The sequence below is a fragment of the Vicugna pacos genome, chromosome X (genome assembly GCF_048564905.1).
Source record: "Vicugna pacos chromosome X, VicPac4, whole genome shotgun sequence".
In the NCBI taxonomy this organism is placed as follows: Eukaryota; Metazoa; Chordata; class Mammalia; order Artiodactyla; family Camelidae; genus Vicugna; species Vicugna pacos.
Window position 1 is genome coordinate 109,642,345 of NC_133023.1, and position 24,542 is coordinate 109,666,886.

Genomic DNA, 24,542 nt, shown 5'->3' on the forward strand with positions numbered 1-24,542 from the left:
TCTTAGGGGACTGAGAAACCAAGCGTCGCATCTTTCTTTTCTCAGCTCGGGGAGAACCGAGAGCTAGACAATAGCCTCTTGTTTAGTTTTATTAATTTTGAGGGTGGGACAAAAGGATCGGATCGACGACGCAAGTGACCAATCGCAAGCGAACCCTAGGCCAGGAATCGCCAACCGGCGGCTGCCAAAGAGAGGTGGGCGGGATTTACTCCTCGGGACAGGCTCCGCCCAGGCCGGCCCTCCCAGCCCGCCCAAGAGGCGGAGGCTCCGCAGAGCCCCGCCCACGCCGCCCCGGCCGCCAGCGCGGCCCGCCGCCGGAGGCGGGGCGGGGACGCAGGGTTGCGGAGGGGAGGAAGGGGTTGGCTAGGGAGAGCGGTGGAAGAAAGGACGGTGTCTCAGTGTTGCGACCTGGGTGGGGGCCTGCTGGTCATAGGAAGCAAGAGGGGAAGGAAAACGCAGGAGCGCTGCTCCTTCCTGCATTATTTTCAGCAAGCTTTGCAAGAAGCTGCTTTTCAGCATTTCTGTTTGTTTTTCTTCCTCCTGCTGTGGGGCGGGGAGCTGCACTGGATCTCCCACGCGACTCCGCTCCGCTGTTGCCGTACATTATTATTGGAGTCTTTGCAAAACCCTTTCCTTCCTCTCAGCCAATCCTTGCGTAGACTCTCAGGGATAGTGTACCCGATTCGTGCCACGTTAGTGAGAGAACGAGAGTGCGGGCCCCAGCTTTCGCGGGAGCGGCCGGACCCCGCCGTTCAATTGTTTGAAACTTCCCCGCCCCCTGACCCCGCCTCTCTTCCGCCCCCACCCCACCCCGGGGTCCTGGCCGGCTCCCTCCCTTCTTTCCCCGCCCTTTACTCCGCCCCACTCCCTAGTTCACCGCCCCACCCCCCCGCTCCTGGGCGGTCCTAGCCGCTCACCGCAAGAAGAAAAGCCACCCATTCGTCCCCCTCCCCTACCTCCCATCCTTTGCCCAGGAGCTGCCTTCATCGCAGTCACGCCCCTTCCTTCCGAGGAGCTTTCTGGCTGCCCAAGCTGGTAGACCCCTGATTTATTCCTCCATCTCCGCTCTCTTTCGCCTCATCTTCTCTTAGTGCTCACCGCCCCCTCTACCCCCACCTCCAGTCTGTCTCGCCTCCGACCATCCGCTGCTCCACCCTCCGGCCCGGTATCCTGCCTGTCCACTGCCACCAAGGAGAGCCCGGACGGAGCAGCAAGGAGGGGAGCAGCCGGGAGTTGGGGCTTCCCTCCTGCCCATCCCTGGCCTCCGGCCCGGGACCGAAGCCACTAGAGAGAGCAGAGTCGTCACCTTCTTCGTTGCCTTCGGGGGTAGGAGACGCATGGTTACTTTTCCTGGGGAACTGGGGCAGGAATCCATGGTGGCATGAACTTGATCGTGCCCTCGGCGTGAGTGAATCGATCTAGATGCGTGTGGGGATGCCTGTGCGTTCTACTTTCTCTACAGCTGGCCGTGAGTTTTCCGGGATGTGCAGCAAGTTAAATAGGTTAAAGAGTATGCGCTCCTTTCTCGTCCTACGGAGATGCTAGTGGGTACCACTACTCGAGGGTACTTTTACTTTCTTGCCTCCTGGGGTCCTTGTAGGTCTCTAGGTAATGAAGCACAAAAGGAATTAAAGACCGGAGGGAACTTGAGGTCTAGTTTAGCTCATCAGGAATGTCCGTGCTTCTCTCATTGTTAGATGCGTTAACTCCTAAATGCTTCGGGTTGGGGTGGTGGTTCACACTACCCTCCCCGGGGGGCCGTGAGTTCTTGAAGTCTTAGTCTGGAGTAATCTACAACGTTACACTCTTTTAGGCGTGTGTGTGTGTTTGTGTGTGTGTGTGTGTGTGTGTGTGTGTGTGTGGTCGTGAGGAAGGGGTTGCCCCTTATCTGCTTTATGGATGTTAGTAGCTAGCTTTGCTGATCATACAGGTGTCCTGAGGGTCCTGAGCCTGGGTCACTGTACGTTGGTGCTTCAACAGCAGGATGGACTTACCAGTGTATGAAAATGAAGAGAAGGAAAAGTGAGGGGGAAAGTGACAGTCTTTGTAGACTGTAAGCAGTCCCTGGTCAATTGCTACTACTAATAATACAATAATAATTTGCAGCAAGGGACTGAATAGAATTAAATGATAGAGGAAGGGTACAATTTGTGAGAAACACCATTTCCAATCTCTAGCGTGTATTTTAGGAAGAATTTTCTGACACCTTGGAGTGTCTAATTTAGTTTTCCTTCCTCCTCCCTCTTCTCCCCTACCCCTATGAAGAGTGGAAGTTGGGAGGCAGATTAAAACTTTTTAAAATATAACCCTCTTCTCCCATTCAGAGAGGAAGATAATTAGTCACCATAATCTTCAATAATAGAGGGCTAAGGGTATTTAAGTCTCCTTGAACTAAGCTTTGTGAAAAGTCCTTTCTCAGGCCAGTCTTTGTGAAGCTTTCTCAGTTAGACCTTTCAGTACCCTCATTTACTTGCTAAGAATAGCTTGAAATACCATTTTGGATGCAGGATAAATCTTCACCCATCTCCCACCTATCTCCAGTTGGGCAAGCATGGCAAACTTAGAAGAATGGTCATGTTCAAAGACCTATTAAGATATTCCCAACCCGTTGCTTATTTGGAAACAAATTATTTACTTATATTTTTTACCTAATTTCATTGGTTGATTTTAATGGGGGAAAAGAAAGCAGGAAGGAGAGAAGGAACGTTACAGGGTGACAATTTTAAAGGCTATCATATTTCAGATCAGCTGGGAAGGAAAAGTTGGCCCGACCAAACTACATTTTATAACTGGCCTGGGACATTTTAATAGCCAGGTGGTTGTAGAGTAGTTGCATCTATTTACAGATGATAACTCAGGTTCCAGCTATTCTGTATGGGTTTATCTGGTGTCATTTACAGACACTTTCTGGCACTACATCATACTTCATTTTAAGATACTTCTTTCTTTGGAAAAGTCTGTGGCTCTGTAAAATTGAAAATGCTTTTTCTTACTTCATAGTCTAGATATGAAGTAAACCTCTGACCATGGTTATATGTAGAGTAACTTTTACATGAACATTGTAGATCTGTTTACCTATTTGAAAAATTTTAGAAGGGAATTTTAAAATTCATATTCAATACTGTTTTAGATTTGGAAATTGAAATCTCATTTCTGGTTTACGAAGTAGGATTTATAAGACTAATGCATTACCAAGGCATTTTGTGGAGTTGCTTTTTCTGAAGTCTTGTAAAGAACGAATGTCTCTTTCTTGAATGCCTTAAGAACAGTCTATTCAGAAAGCAGAGGGATGGATGCTATGACCTTGAGGTCCCATTGAGTGCCAGAATTCTAAGTGGGTACATCTGCTTCTGTGCCTCTCCTAAAAGCCCTCTCCCAGGGCCTTCGCCTTCTTTAAAAGGGTGTCTTTGTAATTAAGCAGCCCTTCTCCCCCATCCCCCTTTCTTCCTTTGATCCAGCTTTTTAAGGCCTTTTTTCCATTTGGAGACAAGAGGAGTTTCTCACACTCTCCTACTCCCCTCTTAAGGTTTTCTTTTCTTTCGCCCCAAAAAATGTGCCCCAAAGTTCTCCAGATGGTTAGAAATTGTTTTGTTTTGTTGGGGTGGGGGGGTATTACCAATGAGGAGGTGTAGAGGATATATTCCCTCTTGAGAAATGTTTGTGTCCAGGTAGCCTCCTCCATGGAGACTGAGCATTTGGAATGCATGAGAACAGTCTATTCTTAGGGACTGTCTGGAAGAAATTGTCCTTTGCACCCAATAAGCCCAGCTTAAACCCACTGAAAGGAGTGGAGAGAGGTGTGTGTGGTCGTGGCTGAGCCTTTTCGGATGGTAAATGGGTAAATGTTCCCAAATCTCCTATTACATCACCGCTTTCCCCCATGGATTCAGTGGGTTTGGAGATCTGCTTGACAAGTTAATTAGCTTGGGACTAAACCAATTTGTTTAGAATTGTGCTCCATTGATTTCCTGTCCCCAGGAATTTTTGTTGGTGGTTTACTATGTTGTGTTGTCTTTAGTCTTGCTTGCTTCTTCGTTCCTTGCTGCCTTTTGTGGACTTTGGTCCAAAATCTAGGGTCCCACCCCCGAGTCAAAGGTTAGAATTTGGTCCCAGGAACTAAGGGGGTATTAAACAAGCTGCCCCTACTGCATTACTCTCCTCCATGGTGGGCTCCTGACCCCTTTTAACACAGAGAAAGGAGGGAAGTCTCCCCTTCCACATACAACACACAAAATCTGAACTAGAGAAAAAAGGAAAAAGAAGGAAAATAGGAGGTCATTTCCTTTAAAAAAGAATCCACTACAGGTTTCTTTGAAAGAACTAGCTTTCCTGGTTAGTGCCTTTGAACTATGACTTGATATATAAAAACTGACTATAACTAGGACTACTCGGAAACATATTTATTGCATAAAGGAAGTCATTAGAATTTTGCTGTAATGATTATTGCTTGAATTAAGTGAGGCCATTATTTGGCCTTTGAAATCTTTTTGTTACATGGCATGGAGTTAATTGTCTAAATCATTCTGGCTTGTGATAATGCTGGCCACGTTTAGCCCCAACCTACATCCTCTTGTAGAAGAGAGCTAGTATGACTTTCTGCAAATAAATCAGACTTCATGGATTTTGGTAAGTCAAAGGATAGGACTCTATCCCATAGAGGTAAATGGTTTAAATTCCAGTTATTGTATTTGAATAACCCAAGGATCCAGATTTTTTTTTTCTGGTATTCTGTTCATGTATCTAGCAAGGCTATTGAAAATGATAGCAATTGATGTCATTTTTAATCAAAGATACCACAATACACTTTCCTAGTGAGCCTGTTGGTGAGAGGAACCTGGGCTCTGGGCACAACTCTAACTCAGTTTATCACCCTTAGCAAGTTTCCTCCTCTGTAAATTGTTGAGGGGTTGGACAGGGTGATTTTGAGAAACAGCTCTCCAAAATTTATAGTTCTTTTCCTTGGCCTCGGTTTCTGGTGTGAATGTGAATGATTCCTACTAGAATGAGTTGCAACAGCTGTTAGGAATACAATCATGTAGTCACCTGAATGTAAAAAAAAAAACAACAAACCTGTAAGTACATATCAATGTAAGTGCATTGTGTTTTGTCTTTTAACAACATATCAAATTAAAAAGCTAAGACCCTGCCCAAAACTTCATCCAGAATCCCATCATCCTAACAGATCACCTGCTTTCATTTTTCCTAGTTCCTTTCAAGTCCTTGTTTCTGTACTTATATGAATTTTACGGAGTGATGGTCACAGAAATGTAACATGTTGCTTTTAAATTAAAAAAAAAACATAGACCTCACCTAAGACTCAGCTTTGTAAACCTAGGCGGAAGAATGAAGTCAGAACCTAACTGAGTATGCATGAGGAATCACATACATTTGTTCCTCCACTGCCGGGGGAAATGAACAGATTTAATAAGTAATCCCTAAGCCATTTCTGTAATTTAGGGGTGTTCATGTATCCAGCAAGGCTGTTAATTCTACTCCTTTGACCTCCTGTTACCCTTCCCCATTCTTTTTAAGTAAAAAGAAAACTAGGGTTCACTGTTTCCTTTGTTTAAATCATCAGCAATGATTCTTAAATCACTGTATTACGATATCCCATCAAGAAAGAACAAATTTGGGTAGACTATGAAATCTCCCGAACAGGAAAGAAAAAGCAGGAAAGCACAGATTTTTTTTTATAGCTTTGAAAATAATGTGTTTAAATTAGAATTTTAAAATTCTAAGGGAACTAAGGACTTTAGACAATTAAGTAAAAGACATGTAGGTGTAGCAGAATGACCTCTTCATCTGAGGCTTTATCATATAGTGGAAGTTCAGTTACACGGTCCTTTAATTTTCCTTTGCTAGCGCAGGTATAATATACATATGATCTCTCTCTTTTTTTTTTTAACATTTTTTATTGAGTAATGGTCATTTTACAATGTTGTGTCAAATTCCAGTGTAGAGCACAATTTTTCAGTTATACATGAACATACATATATTCATTGTCACTTTTTTTTTATATTTCCCTGTGCTATACAGTATAATCCTGTTTATCTATTCTACATTTTGAAATCCCAGTCTGTCCCTTCCCACACACCCCCGGCCCCCTTGGCAACCACAAGTTTGTATTCTATAATATACATATGATCTCTGACTTTGGAAGGAGTCATTCCTGAAAACCTATGGCTCTTCATAAGTTGGATTAAATTTTGTTATCGAGGATAAGAAAGTGAAGTATGGGTTTTTAGTACCTAGAGGGTACCAAGTTAAGTACAGGAACTTGTTTGTTTGTTTTTGAGGGGAGGTACTTAGGTATTATTATTATTATTTAACAGAGGTACTGAGGATCGAACCCATGACCCCAGGCATGCTAAGCGTGCCCTCTACCACGGAGCTATACTCTCCCCCAACCAGGAACATTTTTTTATGATATGTGTTCATGGGGAAAATGCAGATAGATTTGCTAACATCTCCTAAGGTAATTTTTCAAAAAATGTTTACTTTTTAAAAAAACTCTATAAGCTGCCCTTGATGTTTGTTCTGTCGCTTCACTATTGCCCCGACTTCACGAAATATCATTAGACTGCGAGACTTGAAGCCAAGCTCTGGGTTTCTCTGCCCAACCCTTTCTGACTTGCCATGTGACCAAGGGTAAATGAATTAGCTGCTCTGAGCTTCAGTTATCCTTCTGGGAAGCAAGGATATTAATATTTCACAGAGGTGTTTAGGCATGCTTCATATTGGGCGCACATGCTTTGAGGTCATTGGATGAAAGGTGTCTGCATGATGGCCGAGAAAACTTATTATAGGGTCCTGAGCAGGTGCTCACTCTTAATGAGCTTTGCTCTCAACATACAGTGCCCTTTGGTGCCTCATTGCCTTACTATAATTGATTGTCCCAACATTTATGTTATTGACCCTCTTGGCTTTGAATAAAAAAAAAATTAAACATTTTCATTCTATGTAGTAAGCTGAAATTCTAATAAAAGGACTCTAGCATCTGCTGCAGTGATGAAAAATAGCTTCAAAAAGAGGCATTAGTTGGAATGTACCATAGAGATCAGTGAGTTTTTCAAAGTTCTTCCAAAAGATTAAAAAGAGTAAAGAATATTTCTGCTTGTGTGTGTGTGTTTTAAGGAGAAAGTTTTGAGTAATATTTGCTTGTGACACATACTGATGATAGCCAGTAACTGAAACCCAGCCATTGTAGTGTTTTATACACAGCTGGTTTTTATTAATGATGGAATATTTATGCTTGCCGTACAATTCGTGGCTCATTTCCATGTGTATGTCAGAACCTAAATACCCCCCAAAGCAACATTAAGATAACATTAAATATAAATGTGGCCAAGCTAGAAAGGGTGGACTGGGGAGAGGGGGAGGTCTCCTTTATTCTGATTGGTGTTGCTTCAGATCACAATAACTGCCCCCCCCCCACTTTAGGCATTGATGCTGATCTTTTTTTTTTCCCTTTATATATCCCATAACAAACTTCACATTTTGATCCTTTTGATATGGACAAATGATCTTCCCCCCTCTTCATCATGCAGATGAAACTGATGTATGTGTTTTTTAAGAGCATATTTTCCCTGCACATGCTTCTCATTATCCGAGAGGCCTGGACTCAATCAGCAAAGGAGCAGAGAAACCACATAATTGAAAGGAGAATGACGGTGGTGCATACTTGGAATATTTGTGGGAAGGAGATTGCTGACATCAGAAAATGTAGTGGCCTGAGTGTTAACAGCATTGAAGAGAAATGAGCTTTCTGTGTTTCTATGCATTGAGAATTATTTTTAAGGGGATAAAAATATGGGCCAGGTTTGACATCCTTTTATGAAGTTGCCCTGGAAACTTCGATGAAGGTTGTTATAGAATGGTTCAATTAAAACCTCCCCCATTAGGAAGCTAATTAGTACATCACTTACTCATTTTGGTTGTTTTTAAGGGGCATGGATTTGCATTGAATTAATGACATTCTTTTCCATGTGATAGCAAACTAAGATAAAAATCCCAGATGGGGAAAATTATTTAGATTGCCTATTTTAGAGAAATGTAATTTCCTCTTCATTACATTTAGGTTTTCAGTTCAGATTTTTGTTTCACTGTTTATATACAGTGATCACATTTTAGTTTAGTAGTCAGTTTTACTTTCTGGATCACGGGCTGTGAACCAAAGCTTATTAATTTGAGTTTCCCATATGAATTGGAAAAATATGACAAATGACAATAAACCATTTTACTAAGGTAACATTTAGGTTTTTTTCTTCTATAGTTACTCTTTGTGGGGGTGTGTCTTTAAGGGAGGCAAATAGCTTTTTTTTTTTTAAAGCAAACAACTTTTGGAGCTAAGAAAATTTTGGTGACCCCCCCTTTACACCCTAGAACATTCTGTCTGCCTCAGGCTCTCAAGCTTCCATTAGGACAATGTGATGACTTTTCTGACCTGGGTACCTTTTGTGACTAGGTTAAGTGGTTCTCCCTTGGCAGCCTGAAGGAGAGTGGTTATGATGGGAATCAGAGTGCAGGACTTCTAGCATGTTCTTTCTACTGTACTCCATCTTATTTAGGGAAATGAATATTTGCCCCTGAGGGCCATTTGCAATAGAATTGGTGCTCTGTAGCTAAATATGTATTATGGGTCTGCTGTGGTCCTCCTTTTCCCCATTACTAGTAGGGGATGGTCATTCTGTACCTACGTTCGCTGATGCTACTCCCGCAGCATATGCCTGCGCTAGCTCTGGAGAGTGAGTGGGGAAGTTGGCTGGGTTATCTGATTTGTAGTTTCACTGATTTCACCCTAGCCCTTCCTAAGAAGATAGGGTCTAGATTTAGTTTTCCACTGGCAACTCAGTCAAGACAGGTTCCTGGGGCTTGCAAGTCAGAGGGAGGAGGAGTGGCTGCCTTTGGCGAGTGACTCAAGCCCTTTGGTATGAAGATATGAAACGCTGGCTCTGGTCCATGCACCTGCTGGATGCCACACCTGCAGTCAGCACCTGAGCCCCACTCAGACACAAAAACCAGACTGAAGGCAGATGGGGCTCCCTTTTAAAGGGGTACAACAAAACAGGGAGCTCACAGTTATGTTAGTGGGGCACGACTGTGAATGACATTGAGCCATTCCAGTGTGGGTCTGGGGAATACGTCTTAGCTATTTTCTTATAGGCGCAGTGCACTGGCTTTCTCAAGAGACTGTTGGAGTCCCGAGGGAATTTGCTTTCCTAATGAATCTCTCCAATGAACAGACCTCTTCCTAACTGGAGAGTCAGTTCTGTAGAGGTTTGTGTCTAGTAACCCAGCACAGGACAGGAAGTCACAAGACTTGGGTTCTGATCCTGGCCCGACCAGTTAGCCACAGTGAAACCTTGGTCAAACTAATTATCATTAGCTATCTGTCCTGGACTTAAGCTTCTCCAGTTGTAAAATGGAATTAATCACATCGGCCTTTATTTCCTCACAGAGCTGCTGAGAAGGACAAATAAGATAACAGAAGTGAAAGAGCTTTTGTCTCCTTAGAAGAAAGGCTGAGAAACTAAAGGTAATAATATTACTGTTGTTGCTATTCTATGGCTTTCATTCCTTTTCTTCTTTTTTGTTGCCTCTAGCAAAGTCTTTGGGAAGTTATTTACTCAGTATGCAATTATAAGCATGTTTTATGTACCAGTTAATATTTTAGATGTTGCCCTCTAAGACCTTGCAGTCTAGCAAGTTCCATTTCTGGCTCAAGCGGTGATTTCTGCTTGAGTTCTTAGAAGCATAAAAGATAATAATTAACTTTTCTTCTCTATGCATTGCAACTGGGAACTTCTGTCCCTGGTACTACAAGGTCTAGATTGAAAGTATATTGGGGGAAAGCTGTGCAGTAAATAAAGGAATTTCTCTCTCTCCCACACTTGCAAACTATCTGACCCTTGAATGATAACTTTTTTTCAGGGGTCTCTCCTTAATTTCATCCTTGGTTCTGTTCTGCTCCTACTCTGTGTGATCCAGCCCACTCTTTGATCTTAGCAGTTATCCATATGCTAATGACTCCCAAAGACCTATCTCAACCTAGCTTTGTCTCCTCCCTTCCCAACTTCCCCAGCATTGGTTATCAGATTCCTTGTCTCCTACTCAGCTGGTAGGTTTTTTCCTCTGGGAAGCTTTGCTCAGGTGGCCCAGGGATTTTGGCAGGGTCTTCTCTGGTGCCAGAGCTACCTACTCATACTTCTGGCTTCCCATTGGATTATGCCCCCTCTGCTTCACTGGGAGCTCCTTGAGGACTAGACTATTTTTATTTCTTTTTCATCTGCCCTAGGGCCAATGGAGTGCCTAGCTATAGTAAGTGATCAATAAATGTTTGTGGAAAATATGATATGACAAAATGTTGTAATAAAGATGTGTCCAAAGTCCAGTAGGAAGACTAAGGTGAGAGAATTAATTTTCTATATTGAGCAGAGCTGGAGGCAGGGGGAAGGTGGAGAAGGATTAGGGAAAATTCTCCAAGGAGAAGGTAGAAAGTGGAACTGCCCCTTCTGAGAGTTCTGACTAAGCAGCCAAGGAAAGAAATGCTTGTTGTGTCTGCTTTTGCTAAGCCAGGAGCATCTCTGGCCAGTTGCCTCCCCTGCCTTGGGACTGGATGACTTTTATGGTTGGATCTGCAAATAAACCTCTGTCTATAACACATTGACCATTTAAGACAGGTGCCAGTTAGTCATATAATATTAAACAAGGCTGACCTTAAATGTGCCTCCTTAACTGTGGCTGAAAATAGTGGTACACACACAAGCTCATTGGTTATGTATGCTCAGCTCTATTCAGCAAAATACCCTTTAAAATGTATTGAAGATTGGTATCTGAAAATTAACAAATTGAATGCTCAGAATGTAGCAGGTTGGGTCACTAGAACTGAATGTCTTCGAGCTGACTATCAGATCTTTCCAAGGGCAAAAATGAAACATGATATAAGCCATTACAGGCCATGAACCTGTTCTCACCCACCTGATGCTTTTACTAATAAGCTTCTTGGCCGGGTGGCAATTTGGGGCAAGTGCATGCAAGCTGGACTCACAGGGGAGCCCACATTCCACTCTGCCATTTCGCAAGCCACTGGGATACTACACTGCTTCTCTTGGCTTCTTTCCCTCCCAGGAGTCCTGCTCTGGCCTGGTGGAAAAATGGGAGCAGGAGAACTTTTCATTAAATGAAGGAGAGATTTCATGGGGCTTTGGTGTTTTGTTAGTTTTATTTTTTTTTTAGTAAGTTGTCTGAAAACATTCATGCTCCTTGACCCATGAATTTCACTTCTGGGACTCTTTCATTAGGAAACAATCCAAAATATTGGGAAAAAAAGGCTAAATCACAAAGATGTTTTTGTAACATTATTTAGACTAGCAGAAAATTATAAGCAATTTAAAACAATTTAAATGTCTTGATAATTGGAGAATAGGTTAGTGAATCTTGATACACTCATTTAATGGACTATTACACAGCCATTGCAATGTTATGAAGTCTATGCCACAACATGGAGAAAGTGCTTATGACTAAGTGAAATATAAGATCCAAAATGATATGTACATGAATATTTCATTGCTTTGCAAAAACACATAGAAAACAACTAAAGGAAATGCTCTATAAAGCTAACAATGCTTGGGTTGAGGTACTGGGATTATGAGTGCTTTTATTCTGTTTGTTATAAATATTTGCATGTTGTGCTTGTATCGCTTGTAAACTAAAGTAAAAATAAAGGTGAGTAGTATGCCATTAAAGATAGGAGATTGCTAAAGCTGGCAGCTTCTAGGTATATTCTTAAACTTTTCTCAGTTTATGCTCAATCTGACTTCATGGACTGCTTATACTTTTTCTGAAGCAAGAAGAAACGGGATGTGATGGTGTGATCTCTTCCTCCCTTGGAATGGGTGTGTGTGGAGGGAGGTGCAGGAGTGGTGGCAACAAGATTCTCCTTGTTATTCAATATTTCACTGCTTATGTACACTTTAGGGTTAATCACCAATTAATGTGTTCAAGTTAATTGTTTTAGAGTACAGAAGAGTAAAACTGGCACCAAACTGACCATGCTGTTTAGTTATCATCTGAGAAACAGACAACTGACACTGATCCTAAGATTTGGAAATGCCAAAGACTTATCGTGGTTCTTAAAATAATTTTCCAACCTAATCTAGATAGAAGTAGAGATAGGAGCAAAGAGGCGGGGCTGACTCAAGCCTGTTCTTAAGCTAGTGCTAGACTTAAATAAGAGCAAATGCCAATTTGGTATGATATTGACACGACCTAGAACAGGGACCTGGAAACATTGATCAGTGGAGGTTCCTGTTACTCTCCAACCGACTTGCATTATCTTGGCCTAAAGAGGAGATTTTGCGAGGCCCTTTTGCCGTGCTTCTGGCTAAACACATCCTTCTTGCCTTTGAAGTTTTCCTCCCACCATTAACATTTTATTTTCAATGGAATTGGAAAATTGGTGGTAACGTTAAGCCAGTTTTATAATCTCTTAAAACTAGAGCCAATTCAATTTAATAAATATTTATTAAGCATCTTCCATGTACAAGCTAATGTGCTAAATAATATGTTGTAGCAGAAATGCTGTTACCCTAAGAGTAATATAATCTGCATTTTAGTTCTGGCTCTAACCACTTTTAAGCTTTGGCATCATCTATACAAAGAGGGGCTTGGATAACTAGATGGTCTCCCAAGAGTCTTTCTAGTTCTGGCCTTTACTTATTTAAGGACCCCTGCATAAAAGACTCAGTTGCAAATAAAGGATTTTTTTTAAAAGAGAAAAGAAAAAAAACTTTACTTCATAGAATTGTTGCACCCTTCCAGAAAAGACCACTTTGAAATAATAATATTAATAGCTAACTTTTATTGAGCCTTTACTATGTGCCAGGCTCTGTGCTTAGCACTTCACATTGATTGCTTCCCTCAGTCTTCATAACATCCCTATGAGGTCTGAGCACCGTTAGTCCTATTTTGCAGATAATGAAATTGAGGCTTGGGGAGATCAAGAGACATGTACGAGGTCAGTTAGTAAGCCATAGATCCAGGATTTGTATTTGGACAATGTGACTCTAGATCCAGGCTCTTAACCATGGTATTTATACAGCCTGTCCATTGTTCATTGAAAGTTAGGGATAACCTACAAAGGGACCATTGTTTCTTACCTCCCAAATGAAGCAAATTAGTACCCTGGGTGGCAAGACTTTGGGAAAGGTGTTGTCTAGGGCACGTCAGGCCATAATATGGACCAACATGAGAAGACAGAGAGAATTCAGTGGGCTGTTTGCCTCTCTTTGTATGGGAGTTGTGTGTGTGTATGTGTCTGTGTGTGTGTGTTTTATGCACAAATAGATGCATATAGATACAGGGAAAACTTTGGACTGGTTCCTTTCCATTTAGCTGGAAGTAAAATGATATGAAACAAGTTGACCAAGATTTAGCAGAGAAACAGGTTTCCTAGACTTAGGTTCTTCAGCCTGGTTGGTGGAGTGAGGGGTGGGAGTAGAGTAGGAGGAGGAGGTAGAAGGAAGAGAAAGAAGATCTTACAGGCATATTTCAGAATTTATTTGGAAGGTGGGAATTTGGTCTGCCCTGGCCACCTTGTACTCTTGATTTTCTGGGACTTGGCTTGGGAAACACCTGGGTTCTCACTGATGTGTTTTGTTTGGGTTCACCCTCTCAGATATCCTAGGAGAGGCCAATGACTGCAAATGGAGGCAGAATTTAGCTTGGCCTTCCTGCTCTGTTGTTACAAAATAGTTGAATATATAGATTCAAATTGAATTTTTAAAGAGAGAACACTGATATCCTTTCTTCCTCTATCAAATGTCCTCAGGGATAGTCTGTTTGTCCAGGAGAAACAAGGTTATTTTATTGATTGAAGATGATGTCAGACCCCTGGCAGTGGTGTGATTAAAGCCATGGGCAGATTAAAGGTTGTAAAGTTCATACTATTTTAGTTCTTGTGTATGAGACAAGGAATCTTTTCCTTTCCTTTCTCTAATAAATAAATGGAGTAGTGTTTTCCTTCTTACGTGACTCTGGTATTACCATGTAGATGAACATAAGTTCTTTAAGGAAAAAGTCAGTAAACGGGAGAGGAATCAGCAAAGCTTTTTCCTTAGGCTGATTTCTTTTCCTCTTCTAAACAGAAACAAAAAAGGCCAGGGGTGTGGGGTGATGGGGAGGGCCAATTTGTGTCCGGTTGACATAAAGTGATTTGGGTTTTGAAAAGGATATGGAGGAGAGGGGACAAAATTGAAGGAAGAAAGGAAGATTTTGGACCAGGAAAATTTTTCTGGTGAGGAGCTGGGTGTTGGGAGCAAGCCAGTCAAAATCAGCATGAAGACTCTAAATCGTACTGGAAAAGAATTGTATGGTGGTTTCTCACCAGGCGCTCAAGTTTAAAAGCCTTGGGCTGTTTTCTGCATGTTTCAGTTGAAAACAAGACAACTGTTTTGTTCAAAATTGGGACAACAGAAGCACGCTGGTTATTTACCATAGCTCCGTTTACAGCCCAGCTTTGATTCCAATTGGAAGTTGTTCCTCTGCTTTGAAATTAGGGGAGACACCCTAAAATAATGACCTTGCATATGGGAGACGATTTTGCTTTTGACGGTGATTATACGTTGGACTGAAACAAGATGGAAAGACAAATTTCCTTGTTTGTTCACTCTATATCTGTTCACTTTATTTTTGGCAACTTTGCAAGGAAATAATGTTAAATTAATCACTGTGTGGTTTTTGTGGATTTTTTTTTTAACTTGGATGTTTTGGACATGCTCCTAAAATACAGAGATGCTCGTATGCTTCCTTTGCATTACCCTGCTCCTCAAATGGCATCTCTGGTGCGGATTAAAGGCTTTCCTTTAAGTGATATGAGTCATGGCTAGGCCAGGGCAGGAAATAGGAATGCAGATCATGTGCCTCCCACCTAAACACAAACCCCTCAGTTTTCTAATCATTTTGGTTGGACCTGCAGGGCTTTTCTGAGAGTCAAAGCAGCAATTAGAAATGAGGACTGTCTCAAATACATATCTGGTGGGTGTTTGCATCTTGTCTGTATAATGTGAGTCTAGCAGTTGCCTTTTGCGGAGATGCTGGGGCAGTGGACGTGCTGAGAAAGCTAGTCGAGGCATCTTCTTGGAGAAGAGTCGCTGCTCTGCGTGGAGAAGGGCAATCATCTTTGCTACTCCAGTGAGGGTGGACGGGCCATCGATCAGATTGTAAGCTCTGGGAGGGCAGGAACTATATGTTGTGTCTTTTGTAGCCCTTGTTGTGTTTGGCATGAGGCTGGCAAATGTCTGGAATAGCCAGGATGTGATAAATACTTAATGACTTGCTTGAAAAGAAGTTTTGGTTTCTTCTGCCCATCTGAGGCTGCAACCGTTAAATCAGGAGTTTCACTGAGTTCTTTTTTTGACCAAAAACCTACCTTCTGATGACTGCCTTCCCTTCTGGGAGGTGGGGCAGTGGGCCTCGCTCCCCGGCCCTGCTATTGATAGCAGTTTAAAGGTTGCACCCTAAAGGTGACAGTGGTTATGGCTTTAGTCATCACCTACCATTCCGACTCAGATTGCAAGCAGTGGCTCTTGGGGGCTATGAGGCTTGAACAGAGCAAACTTTTCCGGCCTCAGACCTGAACATTTCCCTCCCCTGGAGACTGGCAGACCTCCTTTACACAGCTGCTAGAGAGTGAGGTTTCTTTTTGTCCTTGTGGAAACGGACTCTGCCACTCATGTGAAAGGCAGGCACGTGGGAGGAGAAGTCATTTGCTTGGAAGGACTGGTTTGGTTAACTGTTGGCCATTGGTGGCAAACTAGAAACGACGTTTTTATTTCTCCCTCCCTCCCCCTCCTGAACATTTCAGAGTGACCAGTGGTTGGACTCTTGGCGGCGCTTACCCTGAACCTGAGTGTTAGGGGAGAGGGAATCTGCCGTTGCGGTTTCTGGAGCTGCTCATAAGCAAGAATTCCCTATCCTGATCAAGGCTTTAAGCCTAAAAGAAAGCAGAAATAGGTATGGACCATCGGTATGTGTGGGTGCCGGTGTGTGCGTGCGAGCCTGTGTGTGTGTGCAGGGTGGGGCGGGTGTGGAGGGGGAGGGGGTGGTGTACTCTTCAGGGGCCGGGGGAGCTCAAGGTCTAGAGTTCCCTGCTTTTGCAGGAGGGGTTTGTAAGTGATTTTGTTTTAACCATACATGCTCCCATTTCCTTGATTTATTTATTGATTTATTTATTTATATTTTGAGAGAGAGGAAAACTAGTTCGGTAATCATCTTTCCAGTTTCAGGCACCAAGAGATTTGTATATTATACATGTCAGTCTAACAGACAATCCCAGTCTGACAGTTTAAAATACAGGAGTCCCAGAGGAACTGGAAGGGAGGGGGAGAGTACTTAAAGGCAGGCTGCTCAGCCCATTGGTGTGCACTTCCCCGAAGAATATGATGAATGGAATTTTAAAAAAGGCCTTTGGAAGGTTCACTGTGAGGTCAAACTGCTCAACAGAACGATTGGAAACCAGGTAACAGTAATCATGCAAAGTACAAAAGGAGAGAGGATGGCCTTTCTCCATCTACCACACACGTCTTCTGGGCCACTCCCTGCAAGACTAAAGGAAAGGGAGTCATGTTTCCAGAGAGATTGGAGACTGTTTAATATCATAGAAATCAGGGACTGGGGGCCAGTGTTCCAAAGTTCTCACCTGGAATGTGAGGCAGGTTAGGTTGATCTTTATTGTGACTTTTTGTGTGACATCATGTCCATTCTCCAACACTACTTAAGATCCTTGGAGTGAAAGTTTAATTATTGAGTATCAGTACTGAACTGCAGTACTTAAGATGACAGACGATTCTTCCAAAGATTTTATGAGCCTCTAAGGAGTTTGCATATACTATACTGTACAGAGAGAGAAGAGAGAGAGGTCACCTACTTCTATTTTTCAAGTGGGAAAACATAAGACATAAAAGAGGAATCAATTGCTTAGGTTGACCTGTAAACCCATAGCATGATTAGAATTTGAATCTTAAGTTATCTTGCTTCTGATAATCTGTTTCACTCAACCCATATTACTTCCCTAAGAAGAATTGGGTGGGAGGGCAGGGATATGGTAATCATACCCTTTCCAGAAGGATGACCTTTTTATTTTTCAATTTCTAAGTGCTGTCAGAGGCACACTTCAAACAAAAGAGGGCTTCCCTTTTAAGCTCCTCCTACCCAACAACAACCACAACAAATTCTCAGTGACTATTCCTGGATGGCTGAAAGGGAAAGTTTGTCAATAATCATTATCCCAAGCCCTTCTCTTATTAAGCCAAGAAACATCCAAAATGGACAATACAAAAAGGATTAAGAAAAACAGTTATGTTTCAGAGTTTTATGAGATCAGGGAAAAAAATTTGCATTAAGCAGAAATCATTTCGATCTAGTGCAAGCCAAACTCTCTTCACTTTCTATTTATTTTAGTTATTTGGCATTTTGTAGCTCCCTCCGCGGGGTAAACTGCTTTACAGATCCTGCCTATCGGGTAATTTCCCCTATGGTCCTGTCCCCACCGCCGCAGCCACAAGAATTGGAGTTTTCATTTAAATAGAATACAGAGAGATGAACTTTGTAAGGACCTAGGAAAAGTGCCCTCTCTGATCACCCTACTTGACTCCTTCAGGTTTCCCCAGTCCTTTGAGGAATTAAGTCAAGTTTGAGTACTTAACCCATGCTAAAAGTAAAAGAGGAAACAGAAAGTTCTGATGCCTCCAAGTTCCTCATCATGTCAATGCTAGAGCCAGGAGTCGCCAGCAATTAACCTATTAATTCTAGATTCAATTCTCTACTTTGTCTCTGCAGTGGAATCCTCAACCCCAAATACCCATTTTCTCCCCCTTTAGAGGAATGATGTATCCATCAACTGGGTGTTAAGCTTCCTGTTTCCCCTCCCCAGGTCAAGGGCAGCCCAGGTGCCCAATTTCTCTCTCTCTTCACAAGGCACCACCAGCAATAGAGATGAGAAATTCTGAAGAACAGCCAAGTGGAGGAACGACGGTCTTGCAGCGTCTGCTGCAAGAGCAGCTTCGCTATGGTAATCCGAGTGAGAATCGCAACCTGCTTGCCATCCACCAGCAAGCCACAGGGAACGGACCTCCTTTCCCCAGTGGCAGTGGGAACGCAGGCCCTCAGAATGATGTGTTGAGTCCTCAAGACCACCACCAACAGCTTGTGGCTCATGCTGCTCGACAAGAACCCCAGGGGCAGGAAATCCAGTCAGAAAACGTCATCATGGAGAAGCAGCTTTCCCCACGAATGCAGAATAATGAAGAGCTCCCGACCTATGAAGAAGCCAAGGTCCAGTCCCAGTACTTTCGGGGCCAACAGCATGCCAGTGTGGGGGCTGCGTTCTACGTCACGGGAGTGACCAACCAGAAGATGAGGACTGAGGGACGCCCATCAGTTCAGCGTCTCAATCCCGGAAAGATGCACCAGGATGAAGGACTCAGAGACCTTAAGCAAGGACATGTCCGCTCCTTGAGTGAACGGCTCATGCAGATGTCACTGGCCACCAGTGGAGTTAAGGCCCATCCGCCTGTTACCAGCGCTCCCCTCTCCCCACCACAACCCAGTGACCTCTACAAGAATCCCACAAGTTCCACTGAATTCTACAAGGCCCAAGGGCCACCTCCCAGCCAGCATAGCCTGAAGGGCATGGAACACCGAGGCCCCCCACCAGAGTATCCCTTCAAGGGCATGCCACCCCAATCTGTAGTGTGCAAGCCCCAAGAGCCAGGGCACTTCTATAGTGAGCATCGTCTGAACCAGCCAGGGAGAACAGAGGGGCAACTGATGAGGTATCAGCATCCCCCTGAGTATGGAGCAGCCAGGTAAGAGAGTTCCCTTTCTGTCATTCCCTGACCTCATCCCCAACCAGCTTCTGCTGGGTGTTGGGAATCTGAAGGGAAGGAATGGGCAGGTGTTTTTGGTATAACAAACTCTGCCATGCATGGCTGGCCCCTGGCTTCGTCAGTTTCCCGCCAACCTGAATTTCTAGGCTCTTCAGCCATTATTTGCCCAATATTAACATTCCCTTGACTTTATAGGTTGAGCATGTCCCCAATCACCTAGTGGCTGAACAGGAGCACAAGTCTTGATTTCAGCAGCTTTTCATTGTCCAGTCTCCTAGGATATTGAAGGAAGAGTCAGTGTTCCTCTTCTTGTGAGTTATTAAGCCCTTCTGTGAGGGGAAGTAAATTATCTGGGACTTCAGTCTGGGATATCCTATCGCTTTCATTTATTCTCCTCCACAAAACTCTCTTCACTAATTTTTGTAAACAAATCTTTCTGCAGAATTGCTGTGATTCTCTTGGACACTAAACAAACATCCAGATATTAATGTTGAGGGAACTATATACATGCAAGTTCAGAATGTTACTTGCCCGGTACTTCCTTGCAGTTCCTGAAATCTGGATTGCTTCGTCTTTCTTCTGTAGAGTTTGTTACTTGCCAGTGACATTGCTAAATATCTAAGTTAAATTCATATCACATCATATAGAAGTTTTGATCAGATGCTAAAATGCAGAAGGAAAAATATTCCCGTGACTTCTGTCCAACTTGCCATTAGTTCAGAAGGACTGTTTTGTATATTCAGAAATTCCTAAATATACTTCTGAATTATTCAGGAGCCCATTCACTCACTGCTGCATCAACCAGACCTTATGATTCCATGATTCTGTTCATTCTATTGCGGCCGTGTCTCCGATCAAGAGTATTTCCGCATATGGGACAGAGGGAAGGTTTCAACCTTGGGCCAAAATGATGGCAGTTGTGTGTGCTATTCCTGCCGTGTGACCATGGGTAATTAATTATGGGTGGCCTTTTTCCTTAGGCAGCCCCCAGACTAGGCCTGTGACCCCTCTGATATCTAACTTTCTGCCTCCTGTCCCCTTCTCACTCATTTGGGGCAGAGCCTCTTGGCTTGAAGTACAGTGGATGACTCAGGAGAGGAAGAAGGCAGTCAGGGGGTGGAGTAGGGTGAAGGTAAGAGAACGCACCTGGCATTTCCTGGTATTTCATTTTTTTCACCTCCAGGTCCTGTGTTTTAGCCAGAAGCAATTCACTTTGGGCTCCACCCCTAACTTTGCCAGTTTAGGATTTTTTTTCCTTAACCCAGATTGATTTCCTAACCTTTTTCAACCTCCTCTGTGCAGCTTTCAAAGGGCAGGAGTCTAAATTCTGATAAGTGGCTTGGAACAGGAAATGGGGTAACGGACAGGGCCTTTCCGCTTTAAATGAGCAAGAACCTGATTCCCATCTGCCCGATGAAACGGAAGACCCAGGGAGGGGTTGGTCCATTGGACTGCTTAGCTTAGTGGAAACCCATCCAAGCCAGCCAAATGTCAATGAAGCTGGGGGTTTTTGTTTTGCTCTTCCCATCAGCATGGAGGATCTGCGGGACTCCCTCCTGTATGTGGATGGGCTATGCATGTGGTGTGTTGCCCTGTGGGAGGGTGGGTGTGTTGGCCGGGTGTGGAGCACAATCCAAGTCCCGCTCAGCACATGGCCTGCCTTCCCAGGAAAGCTATTTTCAGAACTCATTCACCAGTATTGTTTGTGATCTGAAATGACTCCCACAGTGTTTGAAGCTAGATGGAAAAGCCCTTTGATCTGCCTAAATAAATACTAAGGAGCCCAAAGCAAGATTTTTTTTGCTTCCCAAACCGATTAAACCACCAGAGAAATTTAGCTGCATATATCTTACAGGAAGATATCTGTATTTTCTCCTCCCTCGTACGTTATCTGTGTATCTGTTTCTCTGTCCTCAACAGCAGTAGAGCTCACTCTGATTACCCTCTCTTGAGCAGTATTTTAATACACAGGTTTGCTCTAACAGTTTTTTTTTTCCCTCTATGGGAGAGGAATTGGGTGCTTGATATGCACAATGAATAATCAAACCCAAAACCATCCTAATTAGAAGATGCTCTTTGTGAATTTTTGAGTCTGCAGCAGACAAACTCAGGGTTGGCAATAAAATTTTTGCCAAGCCTGGGGTGAGGGAGGGGCACCTATTGACAAAATACTGTTAAGGGAAGGTAGTTGGACTGCTTTCCAGAAGTGTACCCCTTTTAGGTGGTGACATATTTTGCCTCCTTTATTTCCTTTAACCAACTAGCTAGGCAGTTTGTGAGCACCCTTCCAAGTAACTGCTACTAGCACCAAACAATTAGAAGACAGAATTCTTAGCTCTTAATCCACAAATTATAGATCAGGATGTAGAGTGAGCTCTTTGAACAAATTACTGTTCCAAAAACCTTTTGTTGGCCTTTAGCGGTGCAGTGAAATGCTCGAGATTTGCTATTAAAGTGAACAAAATGTTACAAACCATTTTTTATGACTTCATCTTCCCTATGCCCTCCTCCCCACTTAAAAAAATAAATATCCTGAATGCCCAGAACTCCAGATGGGAAACAAGGCCAAGCCATCTGAAGAATTAAAAATTTTCTGAATCTTTGTCTTTCTCAGTGCTGAGCCTTTTCTGCATCCGGGGTTTATATATTTATCAACTGCTTTAAAAAATTCAATCCTTTCTGTTTGTAAAGCAGCCACCTCCTTTCAATTGTTGAAATCGTGCCCAGATCTGAGGTTTCTTGAGATCCTTGTTTAGTGGAATCTAAGGGTGACCTAACTCTGTAGTTCAGAGCAGAGCTGGTTGTGCAAGAGAAACAATCAGGAATTTGCAGTCCTCTCCAGGATTCAGAGACTGACCATCCCAGAGCCTGGGAAAGGCACAGTTTCTGTGGGGAGAATAAATTGGGTTCCAGGCTGTTGGCACCTGCTCTGGTGAGAGTGTGCATGTGTGGGCTACACACATGTGGGCCAGGAGTGTATAGTGTGTGCCTAGGGGTGGGCTGTGGGTGGGTGCGTGGCTGGAGAGGGCAGGGGGTCCCGTCCGTGAAGTGGCAGCCTAGAGGGCACTACGTCAGCTCAGGGGGCCTGCTTCTGCTTTCCTTTTGTGTTCTCACAAGCTATTTCTGGGATTTCCTCCCCCCACCCCCGCTTTGGGGAGATGCTGATTTTGGTCATTGGCCTCCGTCCTGCATGTATGTCACGTCTCCTTTTCCACAGAGCACCGGGGGCCCAGGTTGTCTTAGGAAGGAGAAGGCTGAAGGGAGGGAAGGAGCGGGGAGGCAGGTCAGGGCTTCCACGGGGTCATGTGGTTCTGTTGTCAGCAGGCGGCTTGCTGTTCCTGGTTAACGTGTCAGCGGGGAGACTTCCATGCCGCTGTGCAGCAGAAGGACCTGGGCAGGGTGCAGCTCAGCCGGCTGCCACCTTTATCATGACGATTCTTACTCTTACTCCTATTATGACTTAATCCTGAGTGTATTTTTGCTTCTCTCCCACTCCTGTCATTCCTTAGGCCTCTCCTCTCAGGGGGAAATTCACACGAGTGTTAATACTGTCCCACTTTTTTTGTGGTGGGCGGATGCTGGAGTCCAGATGGAGTTCGTTGGCTGGAGGGCTCTCTCTCCTTTTACGACTGCCCAAGCCTTGCTATGTGTTTGCAAACCTGCCAGGGATGGACTGCCTTGGTTTTCCTAACATCACGATGCACTGAAATCTGCTTCCTTTTTCAGCCTGGGGGAACCTGAGGGGTAGCTGCCTTTTCTCCACTCATCTCTAGGCAGAGCACAGTCATGGTTGGGGCCACTGCCATCCCGGGCTTATCCCACTCTGGAGACCTCCTTCCAGAGACTTTCTGGTCTCCCTTGTCCTGAGGCCTCTGGGAGGCCTTGTTCTGTCTGGGACACGGTGGGGCCTTTTCAGTCTCCAGGCAGAAGGGAGGCCAGTGGCTGGTCTGTTTGTGAGAGAGGTGTGGGTTGCTGGTGGGACCCAGGGGAGCTGTGGGGAGGTAGCCCAGTTCAGAACTGGGCATTCAGTCTTTGAAAGAGAACGCCTCCCAGGTCTTGGGTTTCCAAATCCTGGCAACGAGGATGAAGATTAATTCAGTCATTTCCCTCTTAAAATTTGAGAGCTGGATTGGAGAACATGAAATTTAAGCCCCTCTTTTCTGCCCAAAATATCCAAAAGCCCCAGCAAATCCCAGGACGTTATATCGTAACTCTAGGTATATATATAAATTATAATAGCTCTTACTCAAAGTGGAAGGAAAGCACATCGTTTGTTTTACCTCGGAGGAAACTGCAGATCTACAGTATGGAAGACAGAGAAAGACTCTTCCCCAAATAAGTTTAGAAACAGCTTCAAGGCTTTTGATTGGATGAGTGCTTTGAGCTCTAGGAACTAAAGGTTATGTATTGTAGCAACTTTCCAGTTGTAATCCCCAAAACCATGTAAATTCTTCTGTCCACAAAGTGTGCATGCCCCCTTCAATCTTCAGCAATTAATTCTAGTGACATATGTACGAAATTGGAAGAATGTGAGTACACCAGAGGCATTGATGGGGCTGAGAGACAGCCTAGGACTTGAGCGGGTCTGGGGGCTCTGGGGAACATCTGGGTTATTGGGTATCTATGAGCAAGTGTTTGGAGTGACTTTGTAGCTGTAAAAAGCCCTCAAAGTGAGGGTTTCTTGTAGAGGTAGATAAATGAACAATAATGATAACCGGAGCATGTGTGGGAGGGATGTGCTTTAGCATCTGGAATGCCAGTTATAAGTTAATTGCTCCTGGTGATTTGTCCCAGTTTCACCACAAATTTTATGCAATTTAGTGCAAAGATTAAGTGGATATCCCATAAGTAAAATCCCTAACAAGGTCAATCATTCTCTTTGGGAGGTAAATAAAAGACTCTTCATAATTCCTACTGAGCTCAAAATATGAGAGGAACCCAGTATTTTTGTAATTCATCTGTGACCTCAGGAACGAGATAGGCTCATGCAGATTAAGTAACTTGAGCAAAGTTACATGGCTAGTAAACAGTAGGAGAGGTCTCCAAACTCTGTTGGGATCCAAATCCTATGCTCTTAGCCATCTGTCTTCCCTGGACTGAGAAAATCAACTGTAGGACAAGCATCCACAGGATGTGGGAGTAGATGAGGTTAGCTAGGCCATGGGCTGGCGGGGTAGACACATGTTTTTGTTTTCAGTGTATACCGAGACATATTCTTCCTGGTCACGGTGATGGTGGAAGTGATCCATTCGCAGACGCTGATTGTTTCCCTTAATGGCTAATAGTCCAGTATTAGGTACAAAAATGGGAGAGCCACATTAAATAATATACCAAAGTTCTCCTTCTGGAACTTTCCATAAGCAATAAGCCAAGAATCTGTACATCGGTGGAAATCAATGCATTAAGGTAGTAGAAAGAGCCTGAAAACGGAAGTTAGTTTCTACCCTAGCACTACCACTGACTCACTCTGTAATATTTGGCAGATCACTTCTCTTCTGTGGCCCTCAGTTTACCGCCCTTGTCCAAAGACAGATTTGGACTAAAGGATTTCTTTCTTTCAGGCCTTTTTAGTCCTTACATTTTGTGATTCAGTACATCAAAAATAGTATGATAGTGTTACCTGTAATCCTGTCCAAATCTAGGGATTATTGCTGCTAA

General features: G+C 43.6%; 1 protein-coding gene across 3 annotated transcripts in view; it reads left to right on the plus strand.

Annotated features, from left to right (window-relative positions):
- The first annotated feature begins 912 nt into the window (after window positions 1–912).
- Window positions 913–24,542, plus strand: part of AMOT (angiomotin) — a 61,131-nt gene continuing 37,501 nt past the window's right edge. Inside the window, exons 1-4 of one of the 3 annotated variants that reach the window (XM_015248827.3) lie at window positions 913–1,326; window positions 9,458–9,535; window positions 15,863–16,011; window positions 17,930–18,863. In XM_015248827.3, the coding sequence (XP_015104313.1) occupies window positions 17,992–18,863 (872 nt within the window). In that variant the 5' untranslated portion in view covers window positions 913–1,326; window positions 9,458–9,535; window positions 15,863–16,011; window positions 17,930–17,991. The remainder of the gene's footprint in view (window positions 1,327–9,457; window positions 9,536–15,862; window positions 16,012–17,929; window positions 18,864–24,542) is intronic. The other 2 variants (XM_015248828.3, XM_006215426.4) reach the window with 2 other exon arrangements.